The sequence below is a fragment of the Euphorbia lathyris genome, chromosome 9 (genome assembly GCF_963576675.1).
Source record: "Euphorbia lathyris chromosome 9, ddEupLath1.1, whole genome shotgun sequence".
Lineage (NCBI taxonomy): Eukaryota > Viridiplantae > Streptophyta > Magnoliopsida > Malpighiales > Euphorbiaceae > Euphorbia > Euphorbia lathyris.
Genome location: NC_088918.1, coordinates 56,046,398 through 56,061,123, shown reverse-complemented (window position 1 = coordinate 56,061,123; position 14,726 = coordinate 56,046,398). Strand labels below are relative to the sequence as shown.

Sequence of the window (14,726 nt, the reverse complement as noted above, 5' to 3'; positions counted from 1 at the left end):
CAAAAGTGCACACGACCCAATTACACGATACGAAATTGACATGCAATTTTAGTGTTTGGGTTTAGCTTAGCATGTAATGTGTCATTTTTGGATTGACACGAAACTGACACGCAAATTTTTGGGTTAGATTATGGTTGATATGCTAACTCAAAAACGATACGAAATGACACGAGTATTTAAAATTATTGTTATTTCTCTCGTATTTTTATATCTCATTTTATTTATAAAGATAATAAAATTATAATTATTACTTGTAAATATGATACGGACCTCCTAAATTGCTATAAACACATTACATGACCATTTAATATGATATTAGCGGACTTTTCAATGGTTAGTGTTAACATACTAATATAAAAATGGTATAAAATATTTAAAAATAGTAACGTATCTTCTTATATTTTTAAAAGTTATCATTAATATATATGCATAACAAAATTACAGGTAATCTGAAAACACGACACGAAATCAACACTAACCTGAATAGATTAATACGATTGTGATATGAATTTTTTTAAATTGGGTTTGAGTTTACTCTTTTCCATACGAATCCGAAAATGTCAATACACTGACATGACTCCAATACAAAATTGCCTATATAAAGATAATCATATGAACAAACTTGTAGGAGGAGAAGACCCTCAGTTCTCAATCTTATTATGTAGTGATTTTTTTTTTTTTTTTAACCAAATTATGTAGTGAATTTAAAAAACTTTATTATACGGATAAGTTGAGTGATTAATAAAAATAATTGATTTAAAGTAATATAATAAAAAAGAAGAAATTAGTGAGTGGGCACATTACATTAAGATGGGTTGCCACTTGTTGGTTGTTGATATGCCTTATCTACAATACAAATACAAATGTGTCAGTCAGTCAGTCAGTCACTGCAATAAATAAATAAAAGCCAAATAGGCCCCAATTTATAAAGCTTTGCTTGCTTGGTTTCTCAAACTTGGCAAGTCAATATCATCTTAATTGCTCTTCTCTCTACTCTCTTTCAATCTTCTTCCTATATATACACATTTTACAATTCAAAGAAAATAGAAAAAGAAAATTAACAACTCAATTTGTATCAACAACAAGATTTAGGGCAGTGATTTCTAGTTTTATCTAAATACAGTAGCGTTCACCTGCACCCTGAGTGATCAAATTAATTTGGTCATTCTGTTAGATATAGGCTCATTAAATCTATACCTTAGGATGTTTTGGATATCCACCGTAGGATTATAATGAGCCTATATCTAACGGTGAATGATCAAATTAATTTAGTCACTCAGGGTCCAAGTGAACGCTACTGTATCTAAATAAGACTTTGCTCTATTTAGCCGGGTTGGTCAATTAAAGCTTTAACATATATAAAAGTATGAAAATAAAAGATATTTGGTAGCTTCAACGCACTTTCGAGTTCTAGTGTATGAAAAAAAACAAAACTTTAATTGGGAGAGGATCCACCTAAAAGGCACCTAATGAAGCCGACCTGCTCATACTCGACGCGGTAGAAAATGGATAATCTCGGTTCATATTTTTTTTTTGTTATCTAATCCCGAATAGCTCATTTATTTGTTTATGAATTTTGTTTGTTAACAGTTCATTAATTATATTTATAAACTTTACTTGCAAATAGGTTTTGTAGTTCTAAAACCTACAAAATTAATGTTAGCGAAATTTTATATTTTCCTATTTATAGAATTACTATTATTAAAAATAATTGAACCGGATTTATTTATAAGCATGTTCAGAACATATAATAAAGTTTGTTTACAAGTTTATAATTGAACTTGTTTATGAGTTTTGGAACCTGGTTTTACTGTACTCAAACCCGGTTTGTTAAATAGAATCGAACACAATCTGTTTATTAAATAAGAGTTCAATTTTACCAATGAAAGAAGAAGAATGTTTAAAATAATAGATAGATAGATTGATGCTTTATTTGTAGAGTCTCCCTCAATTATACTCTTCAATTATGGTATTATGAATAAATTAAATTGTTTCTGAATCACAATAATACAAAATTAATTTTAATTTTGAATCTTATCTCAACTCAATTTGTTACCATTAAAAGCATAATGTTTAAAATAATAGATAAATAGAGGAACAGATTCATGCATTTTGATGTTATATTATTAAAAAAAAGGAACTAGTTTAACTGCCTCAACTCAGCTGAACGTCACATACAAACAAATTAAATTAAACTTTACCTATTAAAGTAGTAATGAAACGACAAATCTATAATCCACATCTATACCACCTATGAAATAAAGGGTCCAAAATCAAACACCTAACCCCTTTATTTAACTAATCAACTTCCCTTCTTATCCACCCTTTCTATTCTAAGTTCTAACACACCGCTTCACTTCCAAATATATCCTTCCTAATTTCTTCATACCATACAGGTAAACTTTATTTATTTATTTTCATATGATCATCTTATATGTTTTATTTTAGCAAATAATTATATTTCCATGTATGTACTGAAGCTGAGTTTTAATGGCGGACTCAGACAACGAGTCAGGATGGGCAAACAACGGAAGCAACTCGGAATCCTCTATGAAAGAACAAGACAGGCTTTTACCAATTGCGAATGTTAGCAGAATAATGAAGAAAGCTTTACCGGCTAATGCTAAGATATCTAAAGATGCTAAAGAAACCATTCAAGAATGTGTATCGGAGTTCATCAGTTTTATCACCGGAGAAGCCTCCGATAAGTGTCAAAGAGAGAAGAGGAAGACGGTCAACGGCGATGATCTCTTGTGGGCCATGACTACTCTTGGTTTTGAAGATTATGTTGACCCTTTGAAGATTTATTTGCATAAGTTTAGAGAGATGGAAGGAGATAAGACTGCTACTGCTCCGCCTACCGGAGATGCTTCCGGCGGTGCTGGGATGATGTCGACCATGATGATGATGGGGTATAATCCACGTCATGATCATCATGCTTCCTGATATGGATCTGGTAGTGGAGCATCTATCTTCTTATGGTAGGCCAACCAAAGTAGCTTTTTAGTGTGTTTCAGGGAATTTGCAATTTCAAGTTTTATATTTTCTTCCGAATTTTTTTTCTTGGTTATTGAATTTGTTTCATAGATATAAAAAGAATGAATTTCAATAGGGGTGATTTCAATACTTTAATTATCTAATCAAATATAGGTCAAACAATTTACTATTCTGTGTATTTTAACATATTATAATAGTTAGGACACGGGTTTGAGTTTTAGAAGCGGCGTCTTGCCAAAAAAGATTGGCAGGAGAAGGCTTGTGGTGGAACCCTTTTCCGGACCCTCACTTAAACAAAAACACGTAGTGCACCGGCCGCGTTTATTTCTTTATAATAGTTAGGACACATACATTAAAATATATCTTTAAATTTATATAATTAACTCTTACACTAGTTAGTTTAATATTATTAAATTTTATTTAATTAATTCTTAACTCTTTAATTCATCAAACAACTTATTAAATTTTATTCATCGTTCAAGATTTCTGGTTGAGGGTGAGATATGGAAAATGGAATGTCGAATCCGTCCATTGAGATAGGAGAGTTTGATGAGTGGGACTTTACTGGCTAGCGAAGGATGGTAGTATTCTGTGTCATAAAGGTTTATCAATGGTAGGTGTTTCTTGACAGATCGTCCCATTAATACTATGATGAAAAATCATTTGGCCGGTCTATGGAGACCGGGACATGGGCTAACGGTTACTAAGGTGGAAGCAAATTTGTTCGTATTTGAATTCTTGTCATGTTGTAAACTAGAATTGAGTGGTGTTTGGTGGTCCTTGGTCGTTTGACAATTATCTCCTCATTCGAAACGAATGGAAGCAAAATGAGAGGTCGGAGGAGGAGAACTGGACCGGGTGCAATGAACCGAACCAATGAAAAAAAAATATCATGCTAACTCATTGGAAGATGATTGGTATAAGGAAAAAAAGTGCACAATTGTCACATTTCTATTGGTAAGGTGCGATGGACTGGGACCATAGTGTTGGATTTTGCCCCCCATTAGATTCAAGTTTATGATTTACCCGTAGCTTCCTTCTCTGATCCAGTGGGGAAACAAATAGGCGATTTTATTACTCAATACTTAGAGTGTGACAGTAACAATAATATTACAACAAGACTCAACTTTATGCGAATACGAGTTATGGTCGATGTGAGAAAGTCATTGAAGAGGTTTAAGAAAACCCGTAAAGCTCAAAATTGAACTACCAAGATGTCCTTTAAAGGTAAATTTACCCCAAATTGAACTAACTTGTGAATAAAAAATTAATAGATTGGAAATGTGTTTGGTGGTTGATATTTATTGAATGAATGACAATCTTGAAAGAACAATTTTGTGGGGTGGTTTGGGCCTTCAAATCTAAAGGGAAATAATGCCAAAATTTTTATTAAAAAGACTAATCTTTGACATTTAATTCTATAGAAACCCTTTTTACTAAAAAAAATTAAATGCCCCACCTGATAGTAAGTCACATCCAAATTCTCTTGGAAAAAGTGCTACCGAATTTAAAAAAAACACATCAACTTAACGCCACCAAGAAAAAGGTAAGATCTCTTTTATTTTTTCCTTGAAGCTTTTACACATCAATTTGGTTGTCAAACTTTTTTTGCATTCTGTAGATAAATTTCAAAGATGATCGAACTTCATGTTCTTTTGCCTACTAGTCGTGACAAAACCTTCAAGTACATTTCCCTCTACATTTCCCATAGCTCGTGAGGGATAACTTCTTTTTATTGAACCCGACCTTCGCACTGGTAAACATGTTAAAAGAAAAAGTTGGCATTGTCTTGCTAGTGAAATAGCCTTAACCACATGGTCCACGGTGAATCGATTAAAACCAATTTATGAGAGAAAATAGTGCAATCTTGGAATCAATAAGTTGATTAAAATGTCCCAAATAGTCATTCTAGCGAACAAGAATCCATTGTATGCAGTTTGGGCTTCCAATCACCTAACTGCAACGCCTTTTTATTTCCTGTTGGACTGATGACTATTACCTTGAGGGATGTGCTTGCGCTGACCATATTGTTAATGGTTCATCCTGAAATACCTTCCTTAGTTCGAAATAAGATTCCAAAATGCTTCAAAATTCGTCGCAAAGCAATTATAGTCCAATCTTCAGCATTTGAACCATTCTGAACCTTCGAATCTAAGTCATTTCTTTTGCAACCACGTAGATCCAATCATCTACGAATAAGATCTGCCGTTTTTTGCTAAAACAGAAAGGGTTACAAAGATAAGATCTACGGATAAGATCTACCGTTTCTGCTCTTATTTCATTTTTTTATTAATAATTTTTTTATTAAAAAGCCTCTCCTCTCACTATTGATAAATATAACAATAATCAATAACTTTAATGATAAAATAATAAGAAGTGAATATACAAAGTATTGTTGGAGATGATATATATTAGTCACTCTTAAATCACTAAGAGTCAATTACTTATATTATTTTTTTTATTATTTTTTTTACTTATATTATTTTTAAAAAGTGAACTAAGAGTTTCTTGCAGACGCTCTTAAACTTATTACTCCAATAGTAAATAATTCTCCATTGTATAGTTGATGGATTCTAAATAATTTTAATTCTTTTTTCTTTTTTAAGATTGTTTAAGTATGGTTTAATTAGGAGAAAGAAGAAAGTTGTTATTTAAAGAGGACAAGTCCGAAATGGTGATTTAAAAAATTAAAAACGGTGAGTTTTTTAGTTCTTACGCATTCCATTTGAAATCTTTTACTTTTATAAATGAAATTTATGTTGGTAGAGGCAAAAGTTCAAAAAAATGTATAGCCAATTTTGAAGGTAAAGAGCTATAACGAAAGTAAGGTCTCAACTGAAAGCCACAAGTATAATTCGCCCCATTTAATAATATGATCAATTTGTACAGCTTGGCGAAACAACAAGAGTGGTTGTTAATCTGAACTTAAGTAAGACCTAAAATTGTAATTATCAAATTTTTTTATTCGTAATGATGTTTGACGCAACGTTGTGTCAAATAATTTCACGCAATAAAAATAGTCTTTTTAAAATACTTTTGTATAGCTTGGCGTCAGATTGTGCATATTCTAGCAGGAAGAATTGCACATTCAGACTCTCATCTAGGCAAGTGCTATCTCCATTTAATGCTCTTAATTTCCGAGAAAGATGATAAATGAACTCCTGTGTGGGAGGGGTTTTGTCTTGTATGAGTTCCCATAATTTCTTGTTGTGTTCTTGCATTGTTTGTTGTGTTTCGAGGTGCTGAGCTTTTGCATCCTGAAATTCCCTAAGAGTTTTCATCAATTTGACATTGGGGTCTTTAGATTTGTCCTCAAAATTCATTTCTATCACCACCCTATCTTCAAAATTGATATTAACCGTAGTTGTGTCTTTCTTTCTGTTTCAGCTGCTTGCTGGACTCGATAAATTCTTTTAAAGGGGAGAATTAAAGGAAGAAGTAAGAGTCTTAAAAATAATAGTTAAAGAAGTAAAAGGGAAAAATATTCACACCAGTAATAGTAGTAATGATAATTCCGATAGTTCAGATAATCAAATTGAAAATAAACTAAAAAGCATTGGATACATGGAAGAAGAAAATAAGGATGAAACAAAATTAATAGAAGAAAATAACCAGATAATGAAAGCATTAGAACAAATGAAAAACATTAATGCAATAATAGAAGAACCAGAAAGTGATACAGAAAATAACGAATACACTAGGTATGAAGAATCAGATATAGGATCAGAAAATATAGTAAACGAAGATGCAGATAATTATCCAGAAGAATAAATGATAGACCCCAATTTAGAAGTAGTAACTAAAAAAACACCTACAATTTCAAAGACATATACCTATAAGACAACAAGGAGACTTTAAAGAATTTATAAGATCTATGTCGCAAGGATTAAATCCAAATGAATATTTTTAGACTTAGATAATGTCTATGATGAACAAGAAATAAGTAGACGAATAAATGATTGGAACAAGGAATGTACACAGCCTTAATGAATTCATCTCAAACTGGAAATTTAGATTATATATATGACCTAATATCTAAAACAATGATAGAAAAAGTAGGATTTTGGATGGAATCAATAACTCATCAGTTAAGACCACAAATAGAAGCTTGTGCTCATGATTGGAAATCAATGTTATTATTATTTGATATGGTATTGAAAAGAGAATTTTTAAGAGAAAAATGATTATTGGCAAGAGAAATAGTATTTGCAGAAAGAAAAACATAAATAATAATGAATTTAAATAACATGAAATGTTGTAATTAGTAAATTATCAGAATATACTATCAGTTTTACTAAATTCTTTTATAAAGCTAGATTTTTACCACAAGAAGGATTGATATATCAACCGCTATATTATGACCACTTACCAAACTCATACAACATAGAAATTTTACTGATTGTGCTCTTGGTTGTTTCAAAGGAAATATGTAGAGAGAGGAGATATCATTTCAGGATGTTACCTAGTTCATTTATACAGGATGGGGAGTGGAAAGTCCATAATAACCTTGAGCCTTACCATGTTCTCTAAACTAGGGATGGGCTTTAAGTGGGTCAACCGACAACATGGGTTTGGGACCTAAAAGTCTCATCATATAGTAATTGATTTATTAAATTTTTTTATATAATTATAGAAGTTTTAATTTGGTGAAGCAGAACTTGTTTCAAAAATTGTAAATATTAATTTTTCTTTTATCTCTAATAATAAACTTTATGGATGGAATAGAAAAGATATATAAAATTATCAAAGGTTTATATTAATATTCGATAATTTAAAACTATTATATTAAATAATAATAAAAGTGAGAAAAAAAATGAAGAGTAAATAATACAATTTTTTTTTTATACTAATATGTACAAGAACAAAAATATTGGTATATATATACTACACAAACTTCATTATAAATATATTTAGTAAATGTAAAATCGAAACAGATAAGTTTTTTTATTTATGTAATTAAAGGTAATTTTGTATTTTTATATAAAAAATATGTGGAGGGATTAAATAGTAGACTAAGACAGAACTAAAACGTTTTAAAATATGCCGTGGATTGACTAGTGTAGTAAGTTAAAACAAAGGGACAAATAAATTGCTTACTCTAAGTAATAAGTCTGCAATAAAAGTCTGCGTATAAATTCGCTCTCACCAAACTGTTAAGTTTGTTTACCAAAGAAAAAACTAAGGGGGCATTTGGTTCGTACAGGGGTAATGGAATGGAATTAAGAAAGGGAAACAAGTAGAAAGGAATGGAATGACCCTGAATACCTTTCTCTGTTTGTTTCTGTTCCACAAAGGGAATGATATATCCATGATTCCCATTGTGGCTGTTTGGTTCAAATGAGGTAATAAACTAGATTTGTGTTTCTAAAAATAATTTCTATACATACATGTGTGTATTAATAAATTAATCACATGTAGAATGAAAAATCAATTTATTCAACCATTAAAATTAAAAGACGATGAAACTGGAGAAACTGAAATAAAATAAATAAATAAAAATGCATAAATATTCTATTTTAAAAAGAAAATAATTATTTAAAATAATTAAAAATAAATACCAAAACCGAATAATATGATAAAAGAAAAATATTTGTCAAAATTATTTTTCAGGATAAAAAAGTAAAAACAAATAAGTATAAGGATCAAAAGTGAGATTAGTCTAGGGATAAAAAAATATAAATAAATAAATATAAGGATCAAAATAAAAATCAAAAAATAAAAATTAGTCAAAAATATTTTTTGAGAATAAATAAATAATATATAAATATAATGATCAAAAGTGAAATTAATTCAAGTATTAAAAAAGTAAAAATAAATAAATATATGGACCAAAATAAAAAATAAAAAAAAAATAAAGATTAAAATGAAATTTTATAAGGAGAGTGTATGAGAGAGAGGGGAAAGTGAATGGAAAACCTTAGGGAGGTTGGAGGAATGGGATCACAGTAGTTAGGGGTAAACCCAAAACTAAAAGAGGGTAAAGGGAACGATTGAATTGATAAAACAAACACCAACAAAAGGAATCAAACATCCTCTTTCCCTTACCCTTTCCTGAAACCCCCGAAACAAACGGCGCCTAAATAGACTCAAAAATAAATAATGGTAGCCTGATCCAAATTTCTTTTTAAGAACTTTTAACTGTTGCGTATCTGGAAAAAGGATTCCGCTTTTTAATTGACATAGCCAAGAGTATCCTATACTGCAACATTGTCTAAGTTCCACAAAGATTACAGTTAAATTATGAATAAAAAATATATGTACAAGAGTTTTTGGAAGTTACCTTGAAGGAAGCAACATGATCCTTTTTCTTATTTGTTTCTCATACAGAAACTACACCATGTGCACATGTCAATGTCTTAAGCAGAATTAGTTTTGTCCCTTAAGCTGCACCACAGCTGAGAATTGCGATGCTCCTATACAATTCAGTTTTGTGATCAACTCAAACGGTCCGATCAAATTTACCCGAGTTTATAAATCGGTAAGCACAAAGCTTGATTTCCATGTCCTAAAGGAAGCAACACCTTCATAATCAATATCTAATGCAGAGGGCAAGAGTACTTCAAACGAAAACATGTAACCTACATAGAGATAACAGAACAACTTACAATTTATAATGGTCATGGAGTTCAATGTATACATCAGTGAAGTTACAATGGAGTCTAATATGGACTGAGGAACCTCTAAGTGCAAAAGACGTGGCTTTATGATCCTGAAGAATGTATATGGATTATCACCAATAATCAGCACAAGAACAACATCCATTTTGAAAATGATGGAACCGGTTGGTATCTCTAACAATAATCATCCTGTTCATAACCTTAGATATAAGTTTCACAGCCAGATGACAATCAGCACACATTCTGAGATTCTTGATGACAACGATAGGTGCTTCTAAAGGAATTCTTAAGAAACCGTATGCTATGGCCAACTTCTCACTGTGATAACTGAGATGGTCATGCCTCTGCTCATCCTCTATATCATGCAACACTGCACTCGTATCAGGAACATAGCCAAGCGGTCTAATCATGTCCAAGAGTTCATTTACTTTTTTATAAATCTGACTATAATCTGGATGATTGATGTCTTCTGAAACAAAAATATGGGTAGCATTTTTTATCTCTATCCAACTCACTCCAGGTTCTTTCTTGATATTTTTATCCCTCATCAATTTTCGCATCTTGGCAACTCCATCCCACATCTTTCCCTTGGCATACATATTAGATAATAATATATATGTTCCCACATTATCAGGGTCCATCCTCAGCAATAAATCTGCAATCCACTTTCCCAAAACATAGTTTTGGTGAACATGACAAGCATTAAATAAAGTCCGCCAGGCAACAACATCCCATTTGACAGGTGTAGACCTCATAAAATTGATGGCATCATCAAGCTGTCCAGCCTTGCTTAGAAGGCCAACGATACATGTATAATGCTCTAGTCCAGGTTCAATTCTAAAATGTTTCATTAGGTTCGTCAAATAGTAGAAACCTTCTTTCACAAACCCAAGATGGCTACATGAAGATAGAACCCCCACAAAAGTTATATAGTTAGGATGCTCTTCTGCAGCTAACATTTCTTGAAAGACCTGAAGAGCATGGTTACCTAGCCCATGATGCGAGTACCCACATATCATTGCATTCCAAGTAATAGTGTCTCGATATATCATGCCTGAAAATACTTTATATGCAGCTGCAATATTACCACCCTTCGCATACATATTGATTAAGGCGTTTCCAACAATAAGCTGGTCCTTAAAAGCTGACTTCTCAATGCATGCATGGAGCAAATATCCAAATCTCAAGGCAGACAGTCCTGTACAGCAATTTAATAAGACAGCAAAAGTAAACTCATTTGGTACTACACCTGCAAGTTTCATTTTTCCAAATAAGGCCAAGGCTTCCTCAAAGGAACCACTTTGGAAATAAGCACTTATAATTGCTGTCCACAACACCACATTTTGACTTTGCAAATGATCAAAAAAAATTCTAGCATTTAAAGTTCCTCCGCATCTCCCATAAAAATTAATTACTGCACTACTGATGTACTCATCAACTTTAACATAGCTAGTTATCATCTTACCATGAACTTGCAAACCTAATCTCTTATTTCTAGTACAAGCACAAAGCCCAAAAACATTAACATAAGTAACATTATCCCAATTCATACACTCAAATACTATCTTTCTTACAACCTCTACGCCTTCCCTAAAATGCCCATTTTCTACAAGTCCAGTCATAACTGAGTTGTAGGCAAAAATATCATTTCTCGGCACTGAATTGAAAATCCACATTGCCTCTTGAACACACAAATACTTTGAATATATATACATAAGCGCGTTCCTTACATACTGATGAAACATAAGTCCACACTTGAATGCAAAACCATGACATTGTAAACCCTCCTCAACTCTTCCACTACGAGAACAAGAAGACAACACAGTAGCAAAAATATACTCATTCGGTCTTATGTTGCTATCTGAAATCATATCTTTCAATAGTCGAATGACTTCTAATAAAAACCCATTATGCAAATATCCAGCCATCAGAGCACTCCAAGAAACTACATTTCTCGTATGCATACTATCAAATAGCTTACGGGCTATTAGAATTTCATCGCATTTTGCGTAGAAATTTACAAGGGAGTTCATTTCAATTTTGTTGTGTTCCGTGGCTTGATTTCCTGTGATAAAATAAGCATGGATCATTTTACCATATTTGAGGTTTTTAGTGTCAGCTGATAGTTTTAAGAGCCTAATAGGATCTTTATGAGAAGATGATGTGCAGATTGGCCTGAAAAGAAGCAGTGCAAGCCTGAGTACTCTATGTGGTTTTCTTGGGGGCTTCAGCATTGGATTAAATCAGAATTAGCAAGGTAGAGACTTGAAATTATAGTTTAAAGCCTACAAAGAAAAATAAACAGATCACACAAATATTGCAGGCTTACAGTTCAACTTTGAGCATTGAAGATAATACAGTATATTTTAATAAAAACTAAAATTGAAAAAGCAGCAGAATAGCAACTCCATTATTGAATTGAAAAAAGCATGAATCCATACTGTTCCACCCTGCAAATTCCCAGGGCATACTTTCTCATACTTCTCTCTATCAATAATCTAGGCGACAAATTTGACCATTATCCCTTATTATTTACTATTTAGAAATCATCAACAAAGAAAGCCAATAATCACTTTCTCCTCATAGAATACACATCAATATCCTCAGAGAATGGAAGATATACTTAGGTACTATTAGAATCTGACAATAATCTCAATTATGAAATGTAGGTCCGCATAATGAGCTATAAAAGCATCATGAAGAAGAAAAAGAACAGACAGTTTACCCAAATATCAAATTAGCAACACAGAAAAAATCTCTTTCATCTTGCTGGAAAAAAAAAAAAAAAAAAAATCAGATTCTCTTATCCTACCTTGTAACAAATACAGAATAAGGTTTCACATCCTCTTCTCATCATATATCCTATGCAGCACAAAGTGCTAATATGTTGCCATGCAGTTGATTAGAGCCTACCCTGAACTAACATTTATTGGCCACCAGTATTATATTGTAATTGCAAAAATTCATTAAAAACAGCATTTACCAGATGACAAAAAAGGACCCTAAATAGGCAAATAAGATGCCAAAAATCACATGATCTATGGCTGTCCGGACGATTTAAGAAGTTGCAGTTGAAGAGCATGATATCATCTTACTATTCCCAAGGAGTTCAAAAACGTCTTGTACAGTTTTCAAGCATAATACTCATTGGTATGATGTCATAAGGCTCCAATATAAAATTATCACCAAAAACGAAAATCTACAACAATATAATAATCATAAATAGGCAGTACACCCATTCAGCAGATCAATTAATGTAAAAAGTCTTCAACAGAGAGATTGCCGAATCAAAGATGAAGAATCGCCAAATCAGTAACACAAGGGCATTTAAATAGAAGAACCGTCAAATCAGTCGTACAAGAAACACATTCAATAACTTCTGCAACATTGAAAATGAATACTAAACAGAGCTAATGATAATAATAAAGAGAGAAATATAGAGAAGAGTTGTTTTGTTTTACCTTGAGAAGAAAGGGAGAGAAATCTAATGGTGGAGTGAGAAGAGAGGAGCCCTGAAGCTCTAAGTCCGCCAATATCTCGCCGGAGTAGAGTGATAAATTAAATTGTTGAAATCTCTTTAACAATAGTGGATTAGCTGCTCAAAGGGGAGGCGGAACTAAAAGAAAGGAGATAGTGGTTACGGATCTAGGATTTTCAATTGGTAAAATAATAACATCTTTACCAATTGGTTGTTCTGGGTTTTTTTTTTAAATGAAAAACTTATCCATGACTGAAAATTACAGTTTTTCTGCACTAAAAAGTAAAATAACTTAATCCTACAACTAATTCTATAAAATTTAACATAGCCTGGCAACCAAAAAAACTGAAATATCATGTTGAATTAAATACCTTGCATATTAGAGTAACACTAATACCACAACTTAATACATATGCAACATCTAAATCTTAGAATTTTAAATGACTATAAAAAGAAGTTCTGATTTTCGTCAATAGACAAGTAAATGTTCTTACTTCTTAGCTCTATTTAATTAGAGTTCATGAAACCTCTGCCATTAGGTGAACCACTTATACTTTGAAGAACATTATTGAACTTCGGATTCATTACTAACTGCATTTTTATTTTTCTCTCTAAGACTTCCTTGAGCTCTAGATATTTAAAATTCATATCAGAGCAAGGTTTATAATGAAAGTTCAAGTTTTAAGTAGTTGAAATCGAATTTGCTGTTTTGCCTATTTTCATTATTATCATCTTCAATTAGATTAGAGAAAGCAAATACTTTTTCCTATTTGTATTTCTCCAGTTAGATACTAATGCTCCACTTTTTTCTTTCATCAAGTTCCAAAAGTAATTACGCTTTCCAAATGAATGAACTGTAATTTATTTATCGATTTCAAACTCTAAATCCCCTTATAGTTTTCCAGTTAGAGAATCACATTCTCCCTTTCACATCTAGTGTTTGATAAATTATTATGTTCTTGAATGCTTTCAATAATTGCCACAATGTGGTTACCAGTCGAACTTTTCAAATCATTTTTTCACCTCTCGTAAAACTAATTTTAATAACAAAATACAACACAGCTTACAGATTCAAAATCAAGTAAAACTAAAACAAGCCTAAACTGAATTTCATATTAATCAGTAGACACTAAGACAGTATTCCCTAATAACTGACCTCAAAGGCGACGATGCACGGCGGCGGAGGCGATTTGGTTGGCCGTCGAATCTGTCGACTGGTTCCCTCCCTTGTACTGAAATCTATGGTCTTGGAGTAAGCAAGAGGAAGAGATATTATTAAGTTTAGTTTTTTCATTTCTGTTTCTTTTAAACAAGACGATGACATTTTCATTTAGTTTTTTAAGAAAAAAATAAAATAAAACCTATGCTTTTGAGTGTTTGGAGGTTAATGGACATAAGAATTAAAGGAGGTAATGGAAAGAAGGAGGTGATCAGAAATGAAAGTTAAAAATTAACCTAATTTGGGAGTTTATAGAATGTAAATAAGGTTAAATGTTTAACTCGAGTTTAAATATGAAAAGGAAGAAAAGTTAAATTTATTTTGCAAAGACAAAAAAAAATTTAAAAACTTTACGTTACTCCCCTTAACCTCCAAATTGGAGGATAAATGAAGTAAGCATTTAACTTCTATTAAC

The 14,726-nt window shown here is 31.8% G+C and overlaps 1 protein-coding gene and 1 long non-coding RNA gene across 3 annotated transcripts; one reads left to right on the top strand and one right to left on the bottom strand.

Annotated features, from left to right (window-relative positions):
* The first annotated feature begins 2,176 nt into the window (after positions 1-2,176).
* On the top strand, positions 2,177-3,109 carry LOC136207466 (uncharacterized). The gene is made up of 2 exons (XR_010676623.1): positions 2,177-2,396; positions 2,481-3,109. It is a non-coding gene; the product is annotated as an uncharacterized lncRNA (long non-coding RNA).
* Positions 3,110-5,578: 2,469 nt separating this feature from the next.
* On the bottom strand, positions 5,579-14,385 carry LOC136206702 (pentatricopeptide repeat-containing protein At5g39680). 2 transcript variants are annotated; one of them, XM_065997847.1, is made up of 5 exons: positions 14,249-14,385; positions 13,076-13,230; positions 9,603-11,899; positions 9,278-9,502; positions 5,579-6,407 (listed from the first exon to the last, which is right to left on the bottom strand). In XM_065997847.1, the coding sequence occupies exon 3, from the start codon at positions 11,846-11,848 to the stop codon at positions 9,728-9,730; it is 2,121 nt and encodes a 706-aa protein (XP_065853919.1). In that variant the 5' UTR covers positions 11,849-11,899; positions 13,076-13,230; positions 14,249-14,385; the 3' UTR covers positions 5,579-6,407; positions 9,278-9,502; positions 9,603-9,727. The 2 variants fall into 2 exon arrangements, with proteins under 2 accessions (XP_065853919.1, XP_065853918.1); XM_065997846.1 differs by lacking the exon at positions 5,579-6,407 and having other exon boundaries at positions 8,645-9,502.
* Positions 14,386-14,726: the final 341 nt, after the last annotated feature.